This window comes from Cervus canadensis, chromosome X (assembly GCF_019320065.1).
Source record: "Cervus canadensis isolate Bull #8, Minnesota chromosome X, ASM1932006v1, whole genome shotgun sequence".
NCBI classification, from domain to species: Eukaryota; Metazoa; Chordata; class Mammalia; order Artiodactyla; family Cervidae; genus Cervus; species Cervus canadensis.
Genome location: NC_057419.1, coordinates 101,180,246 through 101,206,832, shown reverse-complemented (window position 1 = coordinate 101,206,832; position 26,587 = coordinate 101,180,246). Strand labels below are relative to the sequence as shown.

General features: G+C 44.1%; 1 protein-coding gene and 1 long non-coding RNA gene across 3 annotated transcripts; one reads left to right on the top strand and one right to left on the bottom strand.

Moving 5' to 3' along the window:
- Positions 1-7,385: 7,385 nt before the first annotated feature.
- On the top strand, positions 7,386-25,134 carry LOC122435305. Its single transcript, XR_006267631.1, has 3 exons — positions 7,386-8,566; positions 14,784-14,787; positions 25,124-25,134. It is a non-coding gene; the product is annotated as an uncharacterized LOC122435305 (long non-coding RNA).
- LOC122435304 (basic proline-rich protein-like) lies at positions 9,390-10,658 on the bottom strand. Of its 2 annotated transcripts, none has more exons than XM_043459385.1 (3): positions 10,187-10,658; positions 9,768-9,902; positions 9,390-9,655 (listed from the first exon to the last, which is right to left on the bottom strand). In XM_043459385.1, the coding sequence occupies exons 1-3, from the start codon at positions 10,636-10,638 to the stop codon at positions 9,649-9,651; spliced, it is 594 nt and encodes a 197-aa protein (XP_043315320.1). In that variant the 5' UTR covers positions 10,639-10,658; the 3' UTR covers positions 9,390-9,648. The 2 variants fall into 2 exon arrangements, with proteins under 2 accessions (XP_043315320.1, XP_043315319.1); XM_043459384.1 differs by having other exon boundaries at positions 9,390-9,625.
- Positions 25,135-26,587: the final 1,453 nt, after the last annotated feature.

Here is a 26,587-nt window from a genome sequence, read left to right as displayed (position 1 = left end):
TGCTAAGCAAGACACTGGCTGCATGAAGGTAACAACAAACTGATGTATCTTTATCTATTATTTTAGTATATCTGTGGTGATGGTATCCTTTAGCCATGCTTGATGACTGAGCCAGGTGTTAGAAGACCTGAGTTCTCTTACTGGTTTTCTTTTCTTTTCTTTCTTTCTTTCTTTTTTTTTAAAGTGTAGTCGATTTAGAGTATTGTTTTAGTTTCAGGGGCATGTCATAGCGATTCAGTATTTTTGCAGATTATATTCCTTTACAGGTTATGGGTAAGATAATAGGTATAACTACCTATACTATATAGTATATCCTTGTTGCTTATCTATTTTATATATAATAGTTTATGCAAATTCCAAAACAGTAGCAATATAGACTATTTCACAACATTTTAACATCTACTTAGTAGTCCATTTTTGCATTTTGTCTCCTCTAAGCAAATACACTAGATTAAAACAACAGTGCCCTTAACCCGGAGTTCAGTGCCTGAGTATTTCCAATATTTATTTTGAGCACATAATAAAGCAGAGGCAATTACTTTTCTTGAACATCTTATTTCCATTTAGAGCTTAGCAAGTACTTTAGCTTCACATTATTCTTTCATAAATGATAATCAAATGACCTAGATAAGTGGTTAAAATCATAAAACTATTGTAAGCCAAGTCAATGGTATATATATAAAGTTAAAATGAAATGACAACTATACTGGTACATATTTGTTTTGAACCCTACTAAAATATGCCAAAATAACAAGCTTTAGTAAAGAATGAGGTCCTTGGGTAGACAGGGGAATGAAGAGTTATATCATCAAAAATTATTAGGAAACTGTGGGCAAAAAAAAAAAATATTCTACAATTTTAACCAAATAAAGGAGTAAAGAAGAGTACAACAGCGGGACGATGACAATTCAGGAAAACACATTCACCATCCATCACAGACTTCCTCACCAGATCAAGAGCACAGCACCAGGCTCTTCAGGCATTGCTACTCTCCCACTAAGTTTCTTTATGTGGAACATAAACCTACATTTATGGTAACAACCGGATTTTGTACTGCTCTTTAATCTCACAGCAAAAAAACAGGAAAAATTTGTTACTCCTAATTTATCCCTCTCCCCTTAACTCTCTTCTTTGGCAATCACAAGCTTATTTTCTGTATCTGTGAGTCTGTTTCTATTTTGCATATTGACTTACTTTTTTTTTTTTTAAGATTTTACCTGTAAGTAGTAGCATATAGTACCATTCTTTCTCTGACTTATTCGACTAAGCATATTATTCTCTAGGTCCATCCACATTGTTGCAAATGGCAATATTTCATTATTTTTTTGGCTTCAGGATCTTTTGTGGTTCCATATACATTTTGGGAGGGCTTCCCTCAGATCAGTTAGTAAAGAATCTGCCTGCAATGCAGGAGACTCCGGTTCAATTCCTGGGTCGGGAAGATCCACTGGAGAAGGGATACACTACCCATTCCAGTATTCTTGGGCTTCCCTTGTGACTCAGCTGGTAAAGAATCAGCCTGCAATGTGGGAGACCTGGTTTCAATCCTTGGTTGGGAAGATCCCCGGGAGAAGGGAAAGGCTACCCACTCCAATATTCTGGCATGGAGAATTCCGTGGACTGTATAGTCCCTGGAGTCACAAAGATTAGGACATGACTGAGCAGCTTTCACTTCACATGTGTTTTGGGATAATTTGTTATAGTTCTGTGAAAAATGTCATGAGTATTTTGGTAGGGATTACTTTAAATCTGTAGATTGCTTTGGGGAGTATGGCCATTTAAACAATATTGCTTCTTCCAATTCAAGAGCACTGGGTATCTTTCCATCCCTTTTATCATCTCCAATTTCATTCATTAATACTTTATAGTTTTCAGAGTGTAGGTCTTTCAACTCCTTGGTTAAGTTTACTTCTGCGTAGCTTTATGTGATTTTTAAATGATACTTTTAAAAAAATTTATCTTTCTGATATTTCTCCCCATTACTCGAATCACTTGAGCATAACTTTACCTCCCATGCCTCATTCACCTCAGTTCTGGTGGTTCTGAGTGGTATACAAGGTTGACCAGCAGCCAGAACCTCTCTAAAAGAAGCTGCAGTCGGTATTCAATCTAAAGGGTATTCTTTTACCACAGATAACTTGGACCAGGGTTCCAAGACACTAGAAACCTGCAAGAACATCGATGGATACTTGAAACCTCAGGGAACAGGAACTGAGCATATTAATGAGGTAAGATCTCTTTTCTTAGTTCCTTTGGAACTTACTGGGCATCCAAGGCTATTTATTTTCTCTAAGCTTTCTTTTTATTAGACAGAGCATATTAATAAGGTAAGATCTCTTTCTTAGTTCCTTTGGAACTTACTGAGCATCCAAGACCATTTATTTTCTCTAAGCTTTCTTTTTATTAGACAAATTGCAAGTATTAGAGCTTCCAGTATGTGGAATGGAGACAATTTTTAAATGGTTTTAAAATGGGTTTATTTTATGAGTTCAAAAAAAAAAAAAAAAATTGGGAGCATTAACCTTTTCTCCCTGAGGTTAATTTTCCTATGAGATAAATTGAGGACTTTTTATGACTTCCACACACCCTGCTGTTGCCAATGTATTTGGCTGCCTTTCCTGTAGCAGACTGGATGGTGGACTGTGAGATTTTTAAGGCATATGTAGTTTGATTTACTTTTATTATATCCTTTGGGTTCATGATCATCTTCAGTGCTAACTGGTGGCATGTTTATATGCGTTTCCTTGGAGAAGATGTTTTATAAATGCAGAAATAATACCTGATGTTTAGGAGTTCAGAGGCTTCTCTACCTTCATGTCTTCATATCCATGTCTGTTGAGTACTTATGTGAGTGTAGTAAGTGTAGTTTTTCTTGTTATGTCTCTGTGCATGTGCATGCTTGTTCACATATACCTATTAATATATATGCATCTTTGACCATCTACATATCTGAATCAGAGTACTTCTTTTATGCATGTATGGATGTCCTTGAGCATGACTACAATGTGTTTTTTTAAGTGAAGTCTTTGTTTGTGTGTGCACCCCTTTCTGTCTTTTTCTATATATCTATATCTCTCTATGTCAATATATTTTTATCTGAGTTTATCTTTGGGTATTTTGACATTTGATACTTTTTTGTATGCATTTGTATCTATGGGCCTGTCAATTTGCATCTTTTTGCTTGAGGTGTGTGCAGATAACTTTTTCTAATATGTCTCTATGTCTACATGAGTCAGTCTATGTGAGCACAAGTATCTACAGCTCTGTGGTTAAACCCTGGTGAAAAATTACAGCTAAGAATGCAATACCCAGAGATATCTGACCTAGTGACTTAGCTTTCATTAATCATTACCCTCCAACTTGAATATTCTTGCTCAGAAATAGACATCTAGTCACAGCAGTTCAAGCCTGTTTCATGACAAAAAACTCTTGGTCAGGTAGAGGTGTCAAGAAGTTGAGAGTTTTGTTTTGTTTTGTTTTGTTGGTTTGGTAGTTGCAAAGTGTGGCCCAAAGGAAAAGTTCTATGGCACTTGGCTTGCCTTCTGTTTGCTGCCTTTGATCACTTGCTTTCTTGCCAGTCTTCCTCACTTGAGTTCCTTGGTACAGATTCAAACTGGTTCATTAATCCTAATACAAAGGGCATCAACAGACAAAGCTGAACACTTGTTTTCATTTCAGACAGATCTCCATGCTGGTCCTCTTTTCACTCAGAGAACAAATGATCAACATACTTCTAATCAATAGTTTTTGTATGCTCAAAGGTAACAACTAGTCATGTGTGATAAAGCCCTTGCTTTGGGGAAGCCAGACTTTGTAAGGCTTCAGGAAGTGAAATCCAGGGAGGTGGTTCCAGCAGGATAAAGTGTCCACACTCAATGATTAAACGGAATGATGGAAGTCGCCAAGAAAGCCTTGATGAACTCTATGGCATTCACAGTACTTGAAATACTTAAGCAATTGTTTTTGTATTCCTGGTCCATCCTTGGTCTTTTTATGAGAGTAATAATAGTAATAAAAATGGCTTACATCAAATGGTCTGGATCAGGAAGAAAGGAGCTTTAAAATCCAAGGCTAGAAATAAAATTATAAATGGTTTTGATTAAAGTAAAAAAAAAAAAAAAAAAAATCCAAGGCTAGAAAGATAAAACAGTTAGGTGTAGTATAACTAACACAGACTTGATAATCAAGACACCCAAGTCCAATACTGGTTTTGCTAATGTTAGCTAATCTTAAGGTTGTTTAAGATCAACTTGAGACTTATTCTCTGACTCTGTTAAATAGGGGCAATAATACGATGCCTTGCCCTCCCAGGATATGAGGCTCCAAAGAGATAATGGATATGGCTGCATTTTAAAAACTTTAACACATATTGTTGTGATCAGAATCTCTACTCTGTATAGAAAAATTTAACCAGATCGAGAGACTGCCTATAACCTAGAGTCAGGGGAAACACATTGGATCCTGAAACTCAAAGCTCATCCTCCCCAACTCTTCTAAACTACTTTCTCCTCATCAACTGATTAATAAGAGAGAATCTAGAGCATTTTGGTTCAGTTTTATTAATATATAATTTACTCAAATTAAAACTCACCAAGTTTAAGTGTGAAATTCAATGCAGTTTGAAAAATATGTATAGTCATATAACCACCAACACAATCATGATATAGAACATTTTTATCACCCCCAAAAGTTCCCTCATGTCCCTTTCTATTCTATGCTGTCCTTCCACTCTTCTGGAAGTTACTGATATACTTTTGATCTCTATAATTTTGCCAGTATTTTTGAACCTGTGATAATTTGTCTTCAAAAAGTTGTGAGGACAGTAATGATTCCTATTCTGAATCTTGCAGGGAACTGAAATGATTTTTTCTAAGTCACGCATTATGTTTGTTTATTTATTAATTTCTTCATTCGGAAGACAGACTATGTACCAGGAACTGAGCTGGGTGCTTGGATACAGAATTTAAAAAGACAAATATGTCCTCAAGGAATCCATGGTCTGATCAGGAGAGAACAATATACCAGTGAGGAATCAGATCAGTGGGATACATCCTAAGGAAAAAAAAAGATTGAGCCCAAGTTTGTAAAAGAAGTACTTCACTGTTTGAAAAAGTCAGGGAAACAGATTGGATCCTGAATCCCAGAAGATGTGTTCTTTGAAAAATGATCAGGAGTTCTGAAAATGGTGTGTGTGTCTGGAGTGGGTGGTGAGAGGTATGGGATTGTTGTGAAGATAGCAATCAGCACACCAGGCTTGGGAAACTGCAAGATGGATGGATGAGGAGGTGGGCATCCTGGAAAATTTCAAGAGTCTTAAAAGGCAGGAGTATTAGTGGGCTTGATAATAATCATGGTATCAAGTTGGCAACTTTTAGAGAGTGCCAGAGTGACAATTATCTTATGAAATCCTGGGGTACTGGGGCTTTCAAGACTGGAGTTGGACAAAAGTTCAGTGTTGAGGACAGAATTCCTTGCTCAGAATGCAAAGATATATTATCTCAGGACCTGGAGGATCTTGCAAATTTCCATTTGCATTTTACCAAGAGCACAAGATCAGTAGAGGCTATATTCTTCTCAGCCCACACTTGGCTACATACTCAATATTATGGGAGCTTCAGATTGTGGGAAACTCAGAGCTGGGAGTGATGTGTATGTCATGAAATTGTTATGCTGCCAGCATTGCTGTATCTCACTATGAACTTTAGAACAAGGTGAACCTCACTCTCCCAGAAGCCAAAACATTCCTTGAATGGAAAGCTTTCCTCAGAAACTGGGCCCTGGAGTCAGACAGGTAGGGATTTCCATCCCCATCCTGGCTGGGGTAAGGACCTGAGAGGGTTTTTTCCCCTCCTGATACAAACCAATTCTTTGATTCTGTGATTCTGTAACACCAAATGGTGTCTTACAATTCAATTAAATTCTGACACTAACTACACAGAATTAGCATCAGACTACACAGGTTTAAGAGCACAGTCCTACAAGATTGCCCTCACTTTAGACAACAGTCTTAAGTATCAGGTCCCTTGGTTACTCACACTTTTGTCCTACTTAGCTACAAATTTGAGAGTTCCTACTACCCCCACCCCCAATTTACTAGGACACCTCACAGGACTCAGGAAAGTACTTTACTTCCTTTTACTGGTTTATTATAAAGGATGCTGCTGAGGAATAGCCAAATGGAAGAGGTACAAAGGGCAAGGTGTGGGAGGAGGGGTGTAGAGTCTCCATGCCTTCTCTAGGCACACTGCCCTCCCAGAACCTTCACTAACCTGGAAGGCAGCTCTCCAAGCCCTGCTGTTTAGGAGGGTTTATGGAAATTTCATTTTGTTGGCACAGTTGAATAAATCATTGGCTTTTGGTGGCTGCACTCAATCTTGGGCCCCTCTCTCCTCCTGGGAGGGTGAAGTTCTAACTCTAATCACATGCTTTGGTTTCTTTGATGACAAGCCCCCATCCTGAAGCTACCTAAGGGCCCCTATTGATTAGTTATACCTTTAGCTTATAAAAGATACTCTTGTCACTCTGGAGTTTCCAAGGGTTTTGGAAGCTCATGTGCCAGGAGCTGGGGACAAGGACCAAATATTTAACTTTTATTATACCACAGTACCCAAAGATCCCTTCTGATGGCAAGCCATTGAAATAGTACTAAATGAAGAGACAGAAGTCCTGGGCTCTAGCACTGGTCTTGGGTAACTTGGGGGCCTTTCTCTTCCTTCACATCCCTAGGCCTATGTTCCTTCCTCTTGAAATTAAAAAAAAAAATCAATGCCCTCAAAGGTCCCTTTCATCTAACCAAAGGTGTATTGTGGTATCCAAAGAGGTCTCCATAGCTATACTCATAAAGCCAGGCCCCACTATTGTCTGGATTGCCCAGGAAATAGGTGCTTCAGGTACATAGAGAAAGCAGCACTGGATAGAGCGAAATGATTAAAGATGTTCTTTTTTTCCTTCTGCTCCACTTAATTCCAGGGCTGAAACTAAGATGAGGTGAGTAAGGCACAAAATTTAAGGAGGGTGCCAAAAAAAATCAACAATAAGTATAAACAATACTTTCATAAAATATTTTAAAAGACTGAAAATTGGTGTAAAAATTCACATTTGACAAAATATCAGAATTTAAAATAAATACAGGATCAGTATTACTGATTTTTCTTTTTTTCCTTGGTTTACAATATGGCTTGGCACAGCATTGCTCAACTTCCTTTCATTTCTCTCCAGCTGACAAATTATATACCTCAATAAGGGATCCAAGATAAAGCTGAATTTCTGCATTATGACAATTGGGTTTGTGACCTACTTTTTAAGAAAAGTGACTAGTATATAATAAAAGCATAATGGTTGTCTCTGGAGCTAGACAGTCTGTTATCCTGTTAGGTCTGCTATATTACCTTGTGACCTCAGACAAATTGCTCAACTATTCTGTGTCATAGTTTCTTTTATAAGCTAGGGCTAAGACTAATACCTACTTCTTAGGGCCATTCTGAGAACTAAAGTAATTAATATATGTGAATATCTAAGCAAGAAATCTGGCACGTGGTATGTGCCTGGTGAACATTTGCTCTTGTTATATTTAGAAAGATTTTAGTTTACAACAACTTAAAAACTAGTGGTAATGATGCATTAGAGGGCTAAGGCTGTCTGTTGTGTCATCCTTCCTGTTGCTCTGTAAAAACTTCTGAAAGGACTTGAGTACAGTGTTGCTTGAGGCAGAGAGATGAAGTACATTAGTTCTGAAAGTTGTTTCTGTCATTTATTGTGATGCTTGTGACAGAATAGTTTTAAATTTTGAGAGCCACTCATTGTTTTGATCTATTTAAACTATCCAGAAAGTGTTGAACTATTTTTTGATGAACTTGTTTCCTACACTGTGGCTTCATGGCCACTCTAGGCAGCCTAGCTAGTAGAACTTTCTTGAGGTGCTTAGCCATGCTCCACTGACTAAGCCTAGTGCTGACTGATGAGTTAATTTAACTCTCATCAGCTTAATAGGGATTACATGAGTGTCTACTTTGTCCTAGGTCCTGTGCTGAGCCCTCAGGATATAGGGAAGAGTCAAACCAAGTTCCTTTCCTCAAGAGACCCCCACTCCAGTGGTGAAGAAAGACACAGTCTCTTCTAACTTAAAATCAGTCTCATTTTTCTCTGTCTGTATTAGTTAAGGCTCTCCAAAGAACAGAACCAATACACATTTGTATTTAATCACATACATAGAGAGATTTATTATGAAGAATTGGTTCATATAATTGTGGAGGCTGGAAAATCCAATCTACAGACTGCCCCAATTGGGCTGAAAACTCAAGGGGAGTCAACATTCCATTTAGAAGGAGGAAGAACTGAAGTTCAAGTTAAAATCTAAAGGCAGTGCACTGGAAAATACTCTATTTCTTGGGGCCTTCTATCTAGGCCTTTAACTGATTAGAAGAGGCCCACCCATATTAGAGAGGGAAATCTACTTTACTGATTAAAAAGTTAATCTAGTGAAAACATCTGGGAAGAAACACTCACACAAACCTATGTAAAACAAAATGAGAAGTAAATAGTCATGATAATTATAGTCCTCATTTCTGTTACTTCACCTGTGTGCCTCTGCTTCTTCCTCTGTAAGCAGGTTGCACCCCTTCACAATTTCCTCCACCACTCTATAAATCACCCAGTGTAACCCATAATGGTGAAAACCTGAGGCCCGATCATTTAAATTCCTCATCTTCTCAATGTGCCTACCATGTTGAAGACTTGCAGAAGACAGCCTTGAAGGCAGTATCCTTTTTCTAACCTTTTTGGGCTTCCACTTCCAGCTGTTCCATATCATTAGATGCATGTCAATCAAGTGATCAAACTTTTTTGCCACAAATGGATCATAAGCAAAAATAAAAACTGTAACTCCAAAGGAAAAAATGAAACAAAAGTCAACAACCCTGTAATCTGCTTTGTTTTGCCTCACTGTGCTGACAACATAATATATAGACTATGATCAGTCTGTGCTCATTTTCATGTCAGCTCCACAAGGACAGAGCTTGAAGTTCGTCTACTGCTGCAGCATTTGTGTCTAGAATGGCACCTTTGTAGAATGCTGAATGGTTCTTCTTGTCTAGACTCCAGGAGGGTTAACCACATGAGAAACATTTCTGTATCTTTTGCAAAACTGCCTTGGACTGTCTACTGTTTTCCAGTGTTCCTTATAAGTAAAATAACCCGCACTAGAATGCAGTTGTAGGACACAATTTTGTTTTTGCTGAGCTCATGTGTTTTTCACTAGCTAAATCTGCCTTTGTGTCAGGAGAGCTCAGAGCACAATTCTGCGCTCAACTCCAATGTTTTCCTCAACCTCTTTTTCTGAAGTGGAAATGAGATAAGCAAGCGTAAGAACATTCTGCTGGGACTCCTTGGCCACCATTTTTAACCACAGGCGGCATTTATTTTAAGATGCTTATCAAACTTGAATGTGCCTGTGACCCGGGGATGTAGTAAAAGCAGAATCTGACTCAGTAGGTCAGGGGCGGGGCCTGGGATGCGGCATCCCTCACTGGTCCCAGGTGATGCTGCTGCGGGTCTTGGACCATGTGATGAGTCGCGAGGGTCTAAGAAACTTGCTTTCTTGATCTGGTAGACTTACTCTCTCCTTCTCCTGGACAAAACATCACCAATGGCTCAAAAACTGGAACGGGTACCAGAAGTAGCTGCAGGGGCTCGTCAGACTTCCACACCGCCGTTCCCTGTCCACCCACCCCCCATCCCCGCCAAGATCCTGACAAAGTACGAGCAAGCACCGGAGGCTCCTCGGGTGCTTCTGATGCAGGTGGCCAAGAAACACCTTTGAAGAAGCCTTGCTCAAGGGAACGAGTGCTCTCTTCGTTTTCCCAACGGCAATCTCCCGGTGACAGCTGTTGTCACTGGTGGACACCCTGTTCAAGATTTTAAGGAGGGACTCTCCCGCTCTTTGTAGCCCGGCACCAGGAGGGGTCCGGGTCTCTCCCCACCCACCACAGGGGTCACGGCAGGGTCGGCCCTCTGCTCGCACCCCTACCCCAACGTCCCGCACAGCCCCGCCTGCCCGCCTGCGGCCTCCCCAGCAGGCCCTCGGGCGGGGGCCGCGCCGCTCATGCGCACCACCGGGCCCTCGGGGCGCCTGCCCCCAGCCCCGCCGGCCTACAGGGCGGGGACCCCGCGTGCCCCCTGCCCCCCTTACCTCTCTGGACAAGAGTGGCCAAGGAGAAAGCGAGGCAGATGAGGCACGCCCAGCGCCAGGCCACCATGGCTGGGAGCCGGCGGACGGGGCCCAGAGGAGCACAGTGAGCGAGAGAGAGCCCGAGGGGGAAGGTCGGGGAGGAGTGGGGAAGGAGGAGGAGGAGCAAAAGGGGGAGGAGCCCTGCCCTCACTGCAGGGTCCCGCCCAAAAGTGGCGCGCGCGCGCGGCGCGGCCCTGGCAGGGCGGATGGGGGCGCGCACGAGCTCTGGCGCCGGGGCGTGCCGGACCGGGTGAGGTGGGGCGGGACAGCGACTGTGGCGCGAGGGGCGGGGCGAGCCTGCAGCCTCGGGGGCGGGGCGGCTGCTCGGGGGGCGGGGCCGCAGCCTGCGGGCGGTGCTGGCGCTTGAGGGGCGTGGTCCGCGGGCACCCGGCAGGTCGCGTGGTCTGGGTCATGGCCAGCGCCGGCGCGCGACCTGCTGGCCCCGTCACACCCCGCCCTCGAGAAGGAAGTCTTCGAGGTGGGCCCTGCGGCCCTGGAGCTGTGAGTCAAAAGTCCAATTAAAATAAATTAATTAATTAAAAAAAAATTTTTAAGTGACTGGGGAGCCAGAGGCGCCGGCGGTGAATGTGTGCAGTGATTTCCACCCGGCGCGCTGGACACCTCCAGGGCCAGGAGCTGGACCCGAGGCGGCGCACAAGCCTGGTGCGTTCTGCCTGGTGACCTTGGACAGGGCTCTTCCCCTTGTGGCCTTGGTGTCCTCCCGGTCAAGAGCTGTTCCCTAGGGGTCCCTCCAGCTGCGGCGCCAGGACCGGGCACCCGCGCTCCTGCCCCTGTCACCTTGGCCGAACTTGCTTGTCAGAACCGTGGCTGCAGTCCGACTTAGCTGATCCTTCAGTAGAGCCCTGCCCAGAGATGAAAAAAAAAAGAACCGTTTTGATGGCTGGCCGCGGTTGGCAAGCAGCGGCATGTCTTGAGGAAACGAGCCTGAGGCTGGGGGCCGCGGGTTCAGGCTAGAGGGAAGTTGGGGGGCGACCTGCAGCCAGCGCGCCGCGAGCCCTGGGGACGAAGGAGGGCCAGGGTCAGCTCCCCGAGGCTTTTGATGAATGCGTTGAACGCGCCAGTTCACATCTGCAGAGGCGATCTGTAAATGTGCTCAGTGATCGACACACGCGCCGCGTTCCTTTCCCATGAACCCCTCAAACAGAGTCCATCTCCAGGACCTGGCGAAATCAGATTCCTACACTGACTGTCACAGCAAAATGCCAGGTGCAGCCTTTGACGAGAGCGCTCTCAAGAAAGGCTTTGGCTGCAGCCAGCTTTCAAAGACAAAGAGAAAGCGCCGCTGCTCCCAGAGTCGTCTAGCTTGTCCCTGCTGTTATTCAGCACAAGCTGTCCCGGATCACATCCTGCTGGGGGTCGGCTACTGCCATTGCCCTCCAGTGTCCCCTTGGTAGGCTTCCTGTGTCCCCCACAAGGCCACACCTCCTTGCCCTCCCCCCAGAGTCTTCTCCCACCCTCTGAGCCATAGTGCTTGGGTGGGGGTCTCCCTGACATGGAGGCAAGATCTTTCCTTCTGTGACTTCTATCCATCGGTCTGAATTCTTGGGCCTGCAAAAACAAAACATGTAAAACTAACACATTCTGACTTTCAAGGCATTTTGTACTCTATGACACTGGCAGGAGAATTAACAGAAATAGGTAGTGCTTATTATAACACACACAGTATACATGGCATATTCCAGGCATTTTATTCTTTTTAAAAAATGAATTTAGTTGGCGTGTCGTTGCTTTACAGTGTTGTGTCAGTTTCTGCTGTATAGCAAAGTGCATCAGCTATGTGTGTACATATATCCCTCTTTTTTGGGTTTCCTTCCCATTTAGATCACAACAGAGCACTGAGGACAGTTCCCTGTGCTGTAACAGTAGGTTCTCACTAGTTACCTATGTTATACATACTATTGATGGTGTATATATGTCCATCCCAGGCTCCCAATTCCTTCCATCCCCCTTCCGCTTCTGTACCCATACATTTGTTCTCTACATCTGTGTCTCCTGCTTTGCAAATTAGATCATCTATACTGTTTTTCTAGATTCCACATATATGAATTAATATATGATTTTTGTTTTTGTCTTTCTGACTCGCTTCACTCTGTATAACAGTCTAGGTCCATCCACGTCTCTAGAAATGACTCCGTTTTGTTCCTTTTTGTGGCCGAGTAGTGTTCCATTGTGTGTATATATATATATATATATATATATATATATATATATCACATCTTCTTTATCCATTCCTCTGTTGATGAACATTTTGTTATTTTTTATTCCTACAACAACTTCATGTATCACCTCAATAATTAATGAGGGAAAAGGAGCAAAATGGAGGTTCCTTGAGGTTGGAGAGTTAAGCAGCTCCAGACCCTTAGTGTCAAAGGGATCAAGGGAATCCCCAGGGCCCCAGCAGGTGAATGGCTGAGCACATGTGCTTGAGAGCCATGTGCAATCCTGGCTGGACACAAGGACATAAGGTTGTGCTAAGGATTAAATCAGATTGGAAAGCAGGCAGCCTGGGACACACTGAGCCAATATGCTACTTGTTACTCTTGTAATAGCTAAAGAAATACTGGCTACCATGAGGTTGGGTACTTGCTCTGTATTCCAGGATGCGAATATGGCCCCAACTTTCCCACTAACTCTGGGTGCCTTGAGCCATTCCCTTGCCCTCAGTCTTCAGGGATCCTGCCTATATGGAAGACACTGGACGTCATGGTCTTTTGGAGCCCTCCAGGCTCTGATGGGTGAACCTCAGTACCTACACAGTTATCTACACTGAGGATACTTGAGGAGGTGAGGAAAATGCAGCCTCTAGGTGAGGCATATGAATCAAACGCAGCTGGGGCTCTAACTGGTCTAACTGGTCTAACTGGGCTCTAACCTCAACCCCAGCAGCAAGTCACTGGCCACAGTGAATGGGCAAGAGGACTGTCTTCTGGCTCAGAGGTGCTTGGCACACTGGCCTGTGGGTCAAATACAGACCACCATCCTGTTTGTATGACCTGCAAACTAGGAATGGTTTCAGTTCAGTTCAGTTCAGTCACTCAGTCATGTCTAACTCTTTGTGATCCCATGGACTGCACCATGCCAGGCTTCCCTGTCTATCACCAACTCCCAGAGCTTGCTCAAATTCATGTCCATCGAGTCAATGATGGTCATTCAAACATCTCATTCTCTGTCATCCTTCTCCTCCTGCCTTCAATCTTTCCTAGCATCAGGGGCTTTTCCAATGAGTCACTTCTTTGTGTCAGGTGGCCAAAGTATTGGAGCTTCAACTTCAACATCACTCCTTCCAATGAACAATGTCTGACTAGACAGACCTTTGTTGGCAAAGTAATGTCTCTGCTTTCTAATATGCTGTCTAGGTTGGTCATAGCTTTTCTTCTAAGGAACAAGTGTCTTTTAATTTCATGGCTGCAGTCATCATCTGCAGTGATTTTGGAGCCCAAGAAAATAAAGTCTGTCACTTTCCATTGTTTCCCCATCTAATTGCCAGGAAATGATGGGACTGGATGCCATGGTCTTAGTTTTTTGAATGTTGAGTTTTAAGCCAGCTTTTAAGCCAGGAATGGTTTGGGCACCTTTGAGTGGTTGAAAAAATCAAAAGAAGGTTATTCCATGACAGGGGAAATTTACACAAAATTCACATGTCAGGATCCATGAGATTGGTGGGAACACAGGTGGGAATTCACTTATGTACTGTCTACAGCGGTTTTTGTGCTACCACAGCAGAATTGAGTAGTTGTAACAGAGACCATGGAGCCCACACAGCGTAAAATACTACTTCTCCGTTTACATAAAAAGTGTGTCACCTCCATTCTAGCAGGTTGAACTATGCCAAGGATGAATAGGTGATGATGCAGAGCCTAAAGATTGTGCTCCTGTAGAGCAGGAGATGAGCACAGGAGCTGACACAGAAACAAGAACCAACAGAAAAGGATTGTGTTTATCATGTGCAAAAAGACACCCACTCAAAAACAAAACAAAACAAAATAAAGAGGTCTTTAGTCAAAATACTGCAAATGTCCAAGGTTAGTTATCCTGCCAGATAACTTTCCCTATGTAAAATGACTCATCTGAGGCCTGGTTTGTCTCTCAGTCTCTTATAAGGTAGGTTAGTGTAAGTCTGAGAGAGCCAGGGACATCAGGTCCTGATCCTGCTGCGCTGAGGTCCTCCCTGGAACTTGGAGAGCCTCTTAAGTAGCTGCTACCCTATAGAATTGCAACTGATTGTGGACTTGGTTTACATCCAGGAAATTCTAAATTTAGAAACCATGAGCTGTGGCCCCCCATACACAGGCACACACACACTCCCCACTGCCACTGCACATGGGTGCTGGGACCAGTTCCTGGCCAACTTCTTGTATCCTGCAAATTGTCACCAGTTGTAAAACCATTTGGGCTGACAAGCTCCTCTCCTAAAAAGCCCACCTTTCCTCAGCACTGACCCAGGCAGAGAAATGTGACATGAACAAATGGCCACCAGGCTCGTCTGGGAGTACAGGAGAGGCACAGAGAAAGCTGGGAGGGTGTACATTAATCTGAGATAAGTAGGGTTCTAAGGGCAGCCTGGTCCTCCATCATGGCTCACCCTTCTGTCCCCACCCTCATTACACACTATATCTTTAGGGAGATGTGTTCCAAACTCCAAAATAGCTGTTCTCTTACTATTATTAGTGCAGAGCTCCTGTTCTTACTTCCAAGTGCCACAAACTCCTCCTTGCAAAATTCCCTGAGGGGGCCTCCATCACCCATGGCCAAAATTAGACCCACCTGGTGACATCTGCCCACCAGGGCTCTGGAATGGCCTTGCCATCAGCTCCATCCCTGTTGAAGGTGCTCGTCTCGAAAGCACCACTGTCTACATCAATAATACCAATTCCTGATCCTTGGGGCACCAGACTGGACAGGGAGTCCACATGAGGGGCAGGGACAAATGCCTTGCCCCAACCCAGGGTCACCCTTTGGCCCCAGGACCCAGTGCAGCTCAGCCTGTGCTCAGGACTTCAATAGCCCTTCTGTCTGCTTCCTCTCCTCCCACAGCCTGGGTCCTAGTCCCTTTAACCAAAGTAGTTTGAGGGCCCCAACTGGGCTCCAGAGTAGGTGGGAAAGAGACAAGCACTCTCCCCACCAACCCCGCTCCCCACGCTCCCCACGTGTGGGCCAGTCCAGAGACAAAGATCCCCCATGCAAAGTTCTGGGAAGGCAGACAGCTGGCTTCTGGGATCAGGTGCACCGGGGGCTGCAACAGTTCCCCCAATGCCTGATAGCAGGGGCAAGTCTTCACCAGTCTCTGGTGAAAGAAGAAAATGACGTTGTTGTTGCAAATGTTCCCCACATAATGTGAGAGTACTGACCTTTATTCTGAAATCTGAAATCGTGGACTTCTTCGGGTATACAAAAGTCCTTTGTTTCATGAAAAGACGGTAGGTTTTAAAGTGCTTACTTTGCAAAATAATAAGTTGGCAAGCCTGCCCATCCCCAAACTTAAAATAAATCCAGTCACCAGTGAAATTCACAAGTCTGCAAAGCCATGGCTAGACCAGCAGTATTTAGCCCACCCAGGGCCCTGATATCTGGGGATTTGGGGGACACACCCCATATGTAAACAGAAGCGGTGAAAATGGATTCTTAAACAATGTTCCCTCTCATATTTTCTGAGTTGTAAGCAAATTATCCCTCCATCGCCTCCTCCTCTGCACAATATGTTTGTATTCTCTCCTCTCTTGGATTCTCTAGTAAAGCAAGGTCAGGCAGAGCCTTGAATGCCATGCTAATGAGCAGAGCTTTGATCCTGAGAACCAAGAGAAGCCACTGGAGGGTTGTAACCATTGAGCAGCAGAAAGACAGGGAAAGAGAGAGGCCGGACAAGGGGCCCACAGGAGTGGTTACTGGTATCCTCTCAGCAGAGAAGCTGGGAGCCTGGGGCTGATGAGAAGGGTTTGGATTCAGGGGGTGTATGTGGCAGAGGCCACAGTGGCCACAGGAAGGAGGGGATGGCTGTGTGGGGCTAGCCCTGTTCTCAGGGAGAAAGGATGTCTCAGGTTCCCTGTGGGGAAGAGGCAGATGACAAGCAGTCAGGTGATAGAGCAGTTAGAGAGGGGAGCACAGGACACTGTGGGAGCACCAAAGAGTGGTTGTAGGGTCAGGAGAGCTGACTTAAAGGAAAAGCAACAGTTCACGGTGCAGATGGCGGGGCAGGAGTGTATGGATCCCAAGATACCCGCTGAAGCAAAGGCCCAGAAACGAGCCTTTGAATTTGAATTGCCTGGAACCTGGTCCTGCAGGGTTCCTAGAGCAGGTGAAGCTTGGACTGTATTCAAACGCATCTGGGAACCCCAAAGAGTTTGAAGTGGGGCTGGGGTGAGGCTGCATGGTGGTGAGTTCAGATTGGTATTTCAAGGTTCCATTTGTTTCAGGAGACTCAGGACTCTGTTGTACAGAACCCAGCATCTGCCTGAGAAAATACCATGTATGGCAAAAACCACCACAATATTGTAATTAGCCTCCAATTAAGATAAATTTAAAAATAAAAAATAATTTAAATAAATAAATAAAAAGAAAATACTGCTCTGAGAGCCAGAGCCATTGAAGATTGACAAACTGGGGCAGGTGGGGAGGAGATTGGGCAGGGGTGTGGAGGCAGGGGGGAGGGTGAGAGCCGGGCTTAGGAAGGGGATTCGCTAGGATTCAGTTCTCCAGCTCCTTCACTCGGAGACAACACAGTGTGGCTGGTCAGGAGCCCCAGCGTCACAGACTGGGCAGACAGAATTGCTCACCCCCAGAAAGGACCCTTTGACCGAGCACTTTGTAATCCCATGCAACAAATTCCCAGGAGACCCAAATCATCTCATGCTTTTTGTCCCTGTTAGAATTCCCATTGGGGGTTTGAAGTGATTTCTTAACACACCAAGGACCATACAACAACATGACGATCATGGTGATGATGGCCACGGTCACAGCAATCTAGAAGGAAAAAAAGACAGGTGCAAAATGCCAGTGGGTCACCACTTAGTTTCAAGTCTCCTTATGAAAAGGAGTCCTCTGCTCTTGAAATCTAAATGCAGAACACCCACTGTCTTCTGGAAACCTGCGTGCCAAATGAAGCAGGACAAAACCTTCTACTTGCATATTTTCCCAATGTAAGAGACAAATAACTGATGTCCCTGTAATATTTGCAAGGCAGCATTTTCCATTCTGAATCCTGACCTCTGCAGAAATAGGACTTAACACTTGCCTCCCCAAATGTGGGCCTTATTTAACGTACCCAGTGAAGTCTCTCTGAAGTACTTGGGAGACTCAAACCACAAACACCAGCATTTGGCCTCTTTATTTCTTTGCATGTCATCTAAGCTGTCCAAGAAACCTCCCAGAAAAAGGTATAGAATATAAATGCGGAAACTGCATCCAATTAATAGTAATAACATTGTGTTCAAAAATATCTCTTGTCGGTTTTCAATAGGCATCACCTCCCTTTTGGGGCACCTATACATCAAACAACCCTGTGCACACACACAGAGACATACACACGCACACACACAGACACACAGGGTACTAGTGGATGTGATTTCAGATGCTATGGAGGCCCAGTCCCAGTCCACCCAGCAGATTAGTGATTCCCTTAACTCCTATGCGAGCATCAAAGCTCTGTGTGACCGCAGACTTTTATCACCTGGCCTGGGTAAACTAAGGCAACAATGAGAGCAGCCCAGATCTCCCTTGTGCAGGCTGCATGAATTTGAACAAAGAATGATGACCATGTATCCACTGAGATCTTCAAGACTTCTCAGAGCTCTGCCTCCTCTCCATTCCCACTAAGATCACCAAGGAAATGGGGCATCTTCATTGGGGTCCTTCCTTCTCCTTCTCCTGCTCTCCCAGCCAGAAAGAGTGGATCACAACCCTCCCCACAGTGCCTTCTTCCCATTGTCCTGGTGATGAGTCTAAGTTCTTGAGCTCGGCATTCAAGGCCCTGCAGGACCTGGCCCCAGATGACCTCTCCAAGTGGCCTTCCTCCCACCACTCCTGACCCCAGGTTCCAGCTTTGCCAGAGCACCCCCTGCTCCCCAAAGCTGGGCATTCCTTCCTGCCTCTGTGCTTCTGCTCACACTGTCTCTTCTACCAGGCCCCCTCTTCCTCTCACTCTGTCCTTGATTCCTGGGCCGTCTCATCTATAGGCAGGTCACACCCACCTACTCCTCCTGGGAACCCAGACACCTCCATTCAAAACCTTATCTTGCATTGTCTAATGGCTTTTAAGAAGCACTGTGATGTCCAAAACAGGACTGTCCAGCCTTGTCCCCAAACTTACCCTGCCACTCTCCCACATGGTCCCCATCTCAGGAAATGGCACTGCCAATCTCCCAGTTGCTAGGACCCCAAACCTATGAAGAAGCTTTGAACCCTGTCCTACTCTCACCCACTCCATGATCGAATCCTGGAAGCTCTGCCTTCCAAACAGTCTTGGACGTGTTAGGAATAACTGCATGGCTGCCTCCAGCCCATTCTCCACCCAGCAGCCAGAGGGAGCCTCTTAAAAGATGAATCTAATCATGTTTTTCCTTTGCTTCAGGTGTGTCAATCTCATGTTAAAGGCCCTCCATCTCAGTCAGAGCAAATCTAAGATGGTGTTTTCCTGCCCTTCTCCACCAGGCTGGCTCCCCTCTAGCCCTCGGGCCTGATTGAAATGTACTGTCCCTTCCAGGCCAGGAAGCATTAGGGGCCCATCCTTTCTACTCCTAAGGCATCTCCACTGGACTCTATATCAGTTCCCGGCCTACTGCTTTGAAATTCGCTGTCTCCTTCCACTAGTCACCTAGTTCTCAGCCCTGGTGACATGAAACAAGCATCAGGGAAACCTTTATTTCAAAAAATGGAGGTAAAATGTACCCTTTTAAGTATACAATGCAGTTGCACTGAGCACACTCACAGCATTGCCTGACAATCACCTCTATTTACTTCCAGAATCTTTCCATTGCCCCCAAAGGAAACCCCAAACCCATTAGCAGTCACTCCCTATTACCCCTTCCACAACCCCTAGCAATATGCCAGCACATTTGGAAAACTCAGCAGTGGCCACAGGACTGGAAAAAGTCAGTTTTCATTCCAATCTCTAAGAAAGGCAATGCCAAAGAATGCTCAAACTACCGCACAATTGCGCTCATCTCACACTCTAGTAAAGTGATGCTCAAAATTCTCCAAGCCAGGCTTCAACAGTACATGAACTGTGAACTTCCAGATGTTCAAGCTGGGTTTAGAAAAGGCAGCGGAACCAGAGATCACATTGCCAACATCCATTGGATCATCGAAAAAGCAAGAGAATTCCAGAAAAACGTCTACTTCTGCTTTATTGATTATACCAAAGCCTTTGACTGTGTGGGCCACAAGAAACTCTGGAAAATTCTTACAGATATGGGAATACCAGACCACCTGACCTGCCTCTTGAGAAACCTGTATGCAGGTCAGGAAGCAGCAGTCAGAACTGGACATGGAACAACAGACTGGTTCCATATAGGGACAGGAGTACGTCAAGGCTGTATATTGTCACCCTGCTTATTTAAGTTATATGCAGAGTACATCATGAGAAATGCTGGGCTGGAAGAAGCACAAGCTGGAATCAAGATTTCCAGGAGAAATATCAATAACCTCAGATATTCAGATGACACCACCCTTATGGCAGAAAGTGAAAAACTAAAGAGCCTCTTGATGAAAGTGAAAGAGGAGAGTGAAAAAGTTGGCTTAAAACTCAACATTCAGAAAACTAAGATCACGGCATCTGGTCCCATCACTTCATGGCAAATAGATGGGGAAACAGTGGAAACAGTGGCAGACTTCATTTTTTTTTGGGGGGGGGGGGCTCCAAAATCACTGCAGATGGTGATTGCAGCCATGAAATTAAAAGATGCTTGCTCCTTGGAAGAAAAGTTATGACCATCCTAGATAGCATATTTAAAAGCAGAAACATTACTTTGCCGACAAACGTCCATCTAGTCAAAGCTATGGCTTTTCCAGTAGTCATGTATGGATGTGAGAGTTGGACTAGAAAGAAAGCTGAGTGCAGAAGAATTGATGCTTTTGAACTGTGGTGTTGGAGAAGACTCTTGAGAGTCCCTTGGACTGCAAGGAGATCCAGCAAATCAATCCTAAAGGAAATCAGTCCTGATTATTCATTGGAAGGACTGATGCTGAAGCTGAAAGTCCAATACTTTGGTCACCTGATGCAAAGAACTGACTCATTTGAAAAGACCCTGATGCTAGGAAAGATTGAAGGCAGGAGGAGAAGGGGACGACAGAGGATGGGATGGTTGGATGGCATCACCAACTCAATGGGCATGAGTTTGAGTGATCTCCAGGAGTTGGTGATGGACAGGGAGGCCTGGCGTGCTGCAGTCCATGGGGTCGCAAGGAGTCAGACACAACTGAGCAACTGAACTGAACTGAACTGAACCCCTAATAACCACAAATCTCCTCTCTGTCTCAATGGATTTGCCTATTCTGGACAATGGATGCAAATAAATCGTACGATATTTGACTTTTACGTTTGGCTCCTTTCATACACCATGTTTTCTCAGTTCATCTATGTTGCAGTGTGTATTAGAACCTCATTTTTAATGGCTGAATAATATTCCATTGTGTGGCTATACCACATTTTGTTTATCCAGTCATCAGTAGATAGATATTGGGTTCTTTCCAGTTAAGGGCTATTGTAAGTGATGCTGCCATGAACATGTATGTAAAAGTTTTTGTGTGGGTGTAGGTTTTCATTTCTCTGGAGTCTGTACCTGAATTGCCAGTTATCAGGGAAGCTTTCAAAATTACCCCCTGCCAGGCTTCCCTTTGTGAGATTTTGATGTACTTGGCTGGGGTGGGGTAAGGCACTCCTGGTTTTCTAGAGCCTCCCCTGGTAATTCTAATACACAGTGAAGGCTGAGAATCACTGAGACCATGGCTGGCCATTAGGGCCTGTGGGCTAAGAGTCACCTACTGCCTATGTTCACATGGCCTGCCAGCTAAGAATTCTTGAGAAAAATAAAAAGAACATTATTTTCTGACACATGTAATGATGTGACATTCAGCATCCCATGTCTATAAATAAAGTTGTATTGGCACATTCACCTACTGTCTATAACTGTGCCACCAGGACAGAGCTGAGTAGTTGTGATAGAGACCGTATGGCCCACCAAGCTGAAAATATTTACTATCCAATCTTTTACAGAAAAGGTTTGCTTTCATCCATTCAGAGTCCTCTCATCTTTGTTCTTTCAGCAGCGTTGGCACAGTTGATCACTACCGTCTGGAATACTTTCTTCCCCTAAGAGCTGGAAATCTGTTCTTTTCTGGAGCTGCCTGTCTGGAACTAAGGGCCATCCCATGTGGGTGGACCTGGGTGCCCAGTTTTCGGGAGCTGGGCCACTTCTACCCCTCATATGGGTGCTGGGTACGTGGAAGGGGGGAGGGGAAGGTGTTCGGTGATCCCTCTGAGGCTTTGGGCAGCTCTCTCACCTTCTGGGTTGGACAAGACTCTCTGAGGTCACTTGCAGTTCTGGTTCTGGCCTGCATCACCCTGTCAGTGTCAATGGACACTGATAAGCACGGATGTAATCTGTTCTCATAATGAAACACTGCTGCTGCTACTGCTAAGTCACTTCAGTCGTGTCCGACTCTGTGCGACCCCATCCCTGGGATTCTCCAGGCAAGAACACTGGAGTGGGTTGCCATTTCCTTCTCCAATGCATAAAAGTGAAAAGTGAAAGTGAAGTCGCTCAGTCATGTCTGACTCTTCGCGACCCCATGGACTGCAGCCTTCCAGGCTCCTCTGTCCATGGGATTTTCCAGGCAAGAGTACTGGAGTGGGGTGCCATTGCCTTCTCTGAATGAAACACTACTCAACCATATAAAGGAACAAAATTTCTACATCTGAAACTAGCACAACTTTGTAAATCAACTACACTTCAATTTTAAAAAAAGGAAAATGAGTTTGATAGATGCTACAACATAGATGGACCTTGGAAATTTATGCTTAGTTTAATAAGCCAGAAACAGAAAGACAAATATTGCATGATTCCACTTACAGGAAATATCTAGCTAGAATAGGCTAATTTATAGAGACAGAACGCAGGATAGAGGTTACTGTGAGTTGGGGGTTGGGGAAAAGGTAACTGTTATTTAATGGGTAGAGTTTATGTCAGAAATGATGAAAAGTTTGGGGTGTAAATAGTGGTGGTAATTAATGTAATTAATGCCACTGAATTGTGCATTTACAGATGGCTAAAATGATAAATATTATGTACTATATTTTACCACAATTTTTTTAAAGGCTGTTTAAAGAGAAAACAAACCATGTGAGCTTCAAGGAAAGCACTTTGGAAGAGAAAACAGAAGGCTCCTGGACACAGGACAGCCAGCTGGGCACAATTCCCGCCACCTCACCTCCCGTCAATGTTCCCCAAAGCTGCTTTCTTCCCCAGGCTTTCACCCTTTATTTCCTGCTTAGGCAGAGTCCCAAGAGGACGAGGTTTTCATGTACCCATATCTCCTTTTATTATTCTCATCATTCTTTATCTCCCTCTATATCCAGCCCATTTGTAATCACAGATCCCCACTTCTGCTTCCTGTCACTCTCTTTGGCCCGTGCCCCAGTCTGCCAGGCCCTGGGAGTGACATTTGCCATGTGGCTCCTTCACACACACTGGCTGCTGGCTGAGTTGTTGCTTGTCTCTGAGAGTGTCCACCACGCCAGTCATCTTCTCGTTTGAATGTAATGTTCCACTGCCTCTCCTGCATCAGGCCATGGGTCTGGGCATTCAATTCACAGCCTGCCTGGTCTTAGTATATGAGGCTCAACAGGTGACCTCACTGTCCCCTGAACAGGTTTCATGCCTACCTGCCTCCTCGCCTTTGTTTATAAGCTTTCTGTTGTCCATCACATCTTCCCTTAGCCCCTCTACCCTGCTTGTTGTTGTTCAGTTGCTAAGTTGCATCCGACTCTTTGAGACCCCATGGACACTGGCTTCCCTATCCTTCACTATCTCCTGGAGTTTGCTCAAATTTGAAAGGGCATTAATCCTATCTTAGGGGCTCAACCCTCATGACTTTCTCTAAATCTTATTACCCCAAAAAGGTCCCAACTCTTAATACCATCACATTGGGGATTAAGATTTCAACATAAGAATTTACCAGTGATTCAAACATTCAGTCTATAACACTGTCTCATAGGATTTTAATGAGAAAATACTTGCTCAGTACTGAGTACAGGGTAACTGTTCAATATGCACACACTAAGTAGTTTATTTTTTGATAGCTTTTTTGAGACATAATGCATATACTATATAATTCCCTCCTTCAAAGTGTACAGTTCAGTGGTTCTTATTATATTCACAAAGTTATGCAACCATCACCACTATCTAGTGCCACAAGATTTTCATCACACCAAAAAGAAACCCTACCCCTCCTTACTATCACCTCCCACTTCTCCCTCCCCAGCTCCTGACAACCACTAATCTCCATTTGATCTCTGTTGATTTGCCTAGCCTGGACATTTCATATATATGGAATCATATAATACATGGTCTATTTTGTATGGCTTTTTTCACTTAGCATTCTATTTTCAAGGCTTATCCATATTATAGAATGTATCCATACTTCATTCCTCTTTATTGCATAATGGTATTCTATTGCATGACTACACTACATTTCATTTGTTTATGCGTCAATTGATGGACATTTGTCACTTTTGCTATTATGAATAATGTTGCTATGAGGACTCATGTACAAGTTTTATATGGGCACATGTTTTAATTTTTCTTGGGTATATACCTAGGAGTGGAATATACTGACTCCTATAGTAACTCTGGCCTCCCCTGGTGGCTCAGATGGTTAAGAATCTGCCTGCAATGCTATCTTTAACTTGACGGGGATCTCCCAAAGTGTTTTCCATAATGGCAGCAACCTTTTACATTTGCTGTAGACTGAATGTGTCCTCCCCACATTCATATCCTGAAATCCTAATTAATCCCCAGTGAGATGGTATTGAAGGTGGGGCCTTTGGAGGTGATTAGATCAGAAATGTGAAGCCCTTATTAATGAGATTAGTGCCCTTATAGAAGAGACCCCCCTGCCCCTTATAGAGAGAGCTCCCTTGTCCCTTCTGCCATGTGAGGTCACAGTGAGAAGACAGTGTGAACTAGACTCTCATCAGACATCAGATCTGGTGGTGCCTTGATCTTGAACTCCTGAGCCTTCAAAACTGTGAAAATTAAATGTATGTTTTTATAAGCCAGCCAGTGTATGGTATTGTTATAGCAGTTTAAACTAAGACAGTGTTCCCAGCTGCGGTGTAGCATGGTTCCAATTTCTCCATACCCTCAACGATTCTTGTCATTATCTACCTTTTCATTATAGTGTCCTAGTGGGTATGAAGTGGGATCTCATTGTGGTCTAATCGCTTTCCTCAGAGATTATTATTGGTTTCATACTGTGGCAAAACCCCAAGATGGGAGGAGAGCTGAGGAAATAGAGTTTAGAGAGGAGGTGAACCTTAGAGAATTTGTCTCAGACAGTCAGACATTCTGGGAGGCGAGATTTGCTTGAAATTAGCCTGAGAGGCATTGAATTATCCATTTCATTTTAGAAATAAACAAATTGTGCCATAAGTGAAGCATGAGAGTCATAGGAGTTATGACACGGGCTGCAACATGGGGGTCAGAGAGGTGGTCAGGGTACCTGGAACCCCAGTCTCAGGATCTTGGTATTTTCTTGAAGCTAAATTGCCATTTGTGAACTGGGGAGTAAAAGGCAGAAATCTGTTTTAGGACATCCACCTTGACTGGTGCTTGTGGAGCATGGACTTATGGGGGCAGCACTGGAGACAGAGGGACCAAGGTGCAGCTGGTCCAATAATTCTGATGCAAAATGGTGACAGCTAGGACCATGGCAGACACAGCAGCGGCAGTGAGGAGACAGCAGTCCCAGAAGACACGATGAGACCTCTGAGTGGGGTGCTCAGTTCTTTCACTTTTCCAAGATAGTCTTGGAAAAATCCAAAGATCAGAGTTTCTAAAGTAAAATTCCCACCAATGACAGAGGGAGGGTTGCTGACCTATGTGTGTTCTGAGCCCAGGTCCCAACTCCCTGCTGGAGTCTGATAGAAAGTGTGAAGGTGCACAGGAAGGAGGGACCAAAGTGCCCAGAGCACCAAATATATAGATATACCCTCCTCTTCACCAAGGCATCGTGGATGATGCTCATTTCATGTCAGTCACATGCAGGGCTTCCAGAGAGAAATATGAAATAAGATGTGTCCTTGGCTTCCACAAGCTTTCTCACTAGATAAAATTGACATCAGGGTATAGCTGAAGATAACAAAAGCTGGAAATGTTCACCCAAGGCAGTAACAAATGATTCCTTCTTAAACAGGTAATATTTGACTTCATGGAAGTAAAGTCTGATGCTATAAAGAGCAATATTGCATAGGAACCTGGAATGTTAGGTCAATGAATCAAGGCAAATTGGAAGTGGTCAAACAGGAAATGGCAAGAGTGAACATAGACATTCTAGGAATCAGTGAACTAAAATGGACTGGAATGGATGAATTTAACTCAGATTACCATTATATCTACTACTGTGGGCAAGAATCCCTTAGAAGAAATGGAGTAGCCCTCATAGTCCACAAAAGAATCCAAAATGCAGTATTTGGATGCAATTTGGATGCAATCTCAAAAATGACAGAATGATCTCTGTTCGTTTCCAAGGCAAACCATTCAATATTACAGTAATCCAAGTCTATGCCCTGACAAGTATTGCTGAAGAAGCTGAAGTTGAACGGTTCTGTGAAGACCTACAAGACCTTCTAGAACTAACACCCAAAAAAAAAGATGTCCTTTTCATTATAGTGGACTGGTGTGCAAAAGTAGGATGTCAAGAAACACCTGGAGTAACAGGCAAATTTGGCCTTGGAGTACAAAACGAACCAGGTCAAAGGCTAACAGAGTTTTGCCAAGAGAACGCACTGGTCATAGCAAACACCCTCTTCCAACAACACAAGAGAAGACTCTACACATGGACATCACCAGATGATAAATACCAAAATCAGATTGATTATATTCTTTGCAGCCAAAGATGGAGAAGCTCCATACAGTCCACAAAAATAAGACTGGGAGCTGACTGTGACTCAGATCATGAACTCTTTATTGCCAAATTCAGACTGAAATTGAAGAAAGTGGAGAAAACCACTAGACCATTCAGGTATGACCTAAATCAAATCCCTTACGATTATACAGTGAAAGTGCCAAATAGATTCAAGTGATTAGATCCGATAGAGTGCCTAAAGAACTATGGACAGAGGTTCATGAC

Bases quoted from the DNA above. Each gene is read 5' to 3' on its own strand.
- LOC122435304 (XM_043459384.1), bottom strand. From the start codon at position 10,638: ATGACCCAGACCACGCGACCTGCCGGGTGCCCGCGGACCACGCCCCTC. The intron at 9,903-10,186 runs GTAAGGGGGGCA...AATCTTGAACAG, and splicing joins GGCCACTCTTGTCCAGAGAG to GGTGTCCACCAGTGACAACA.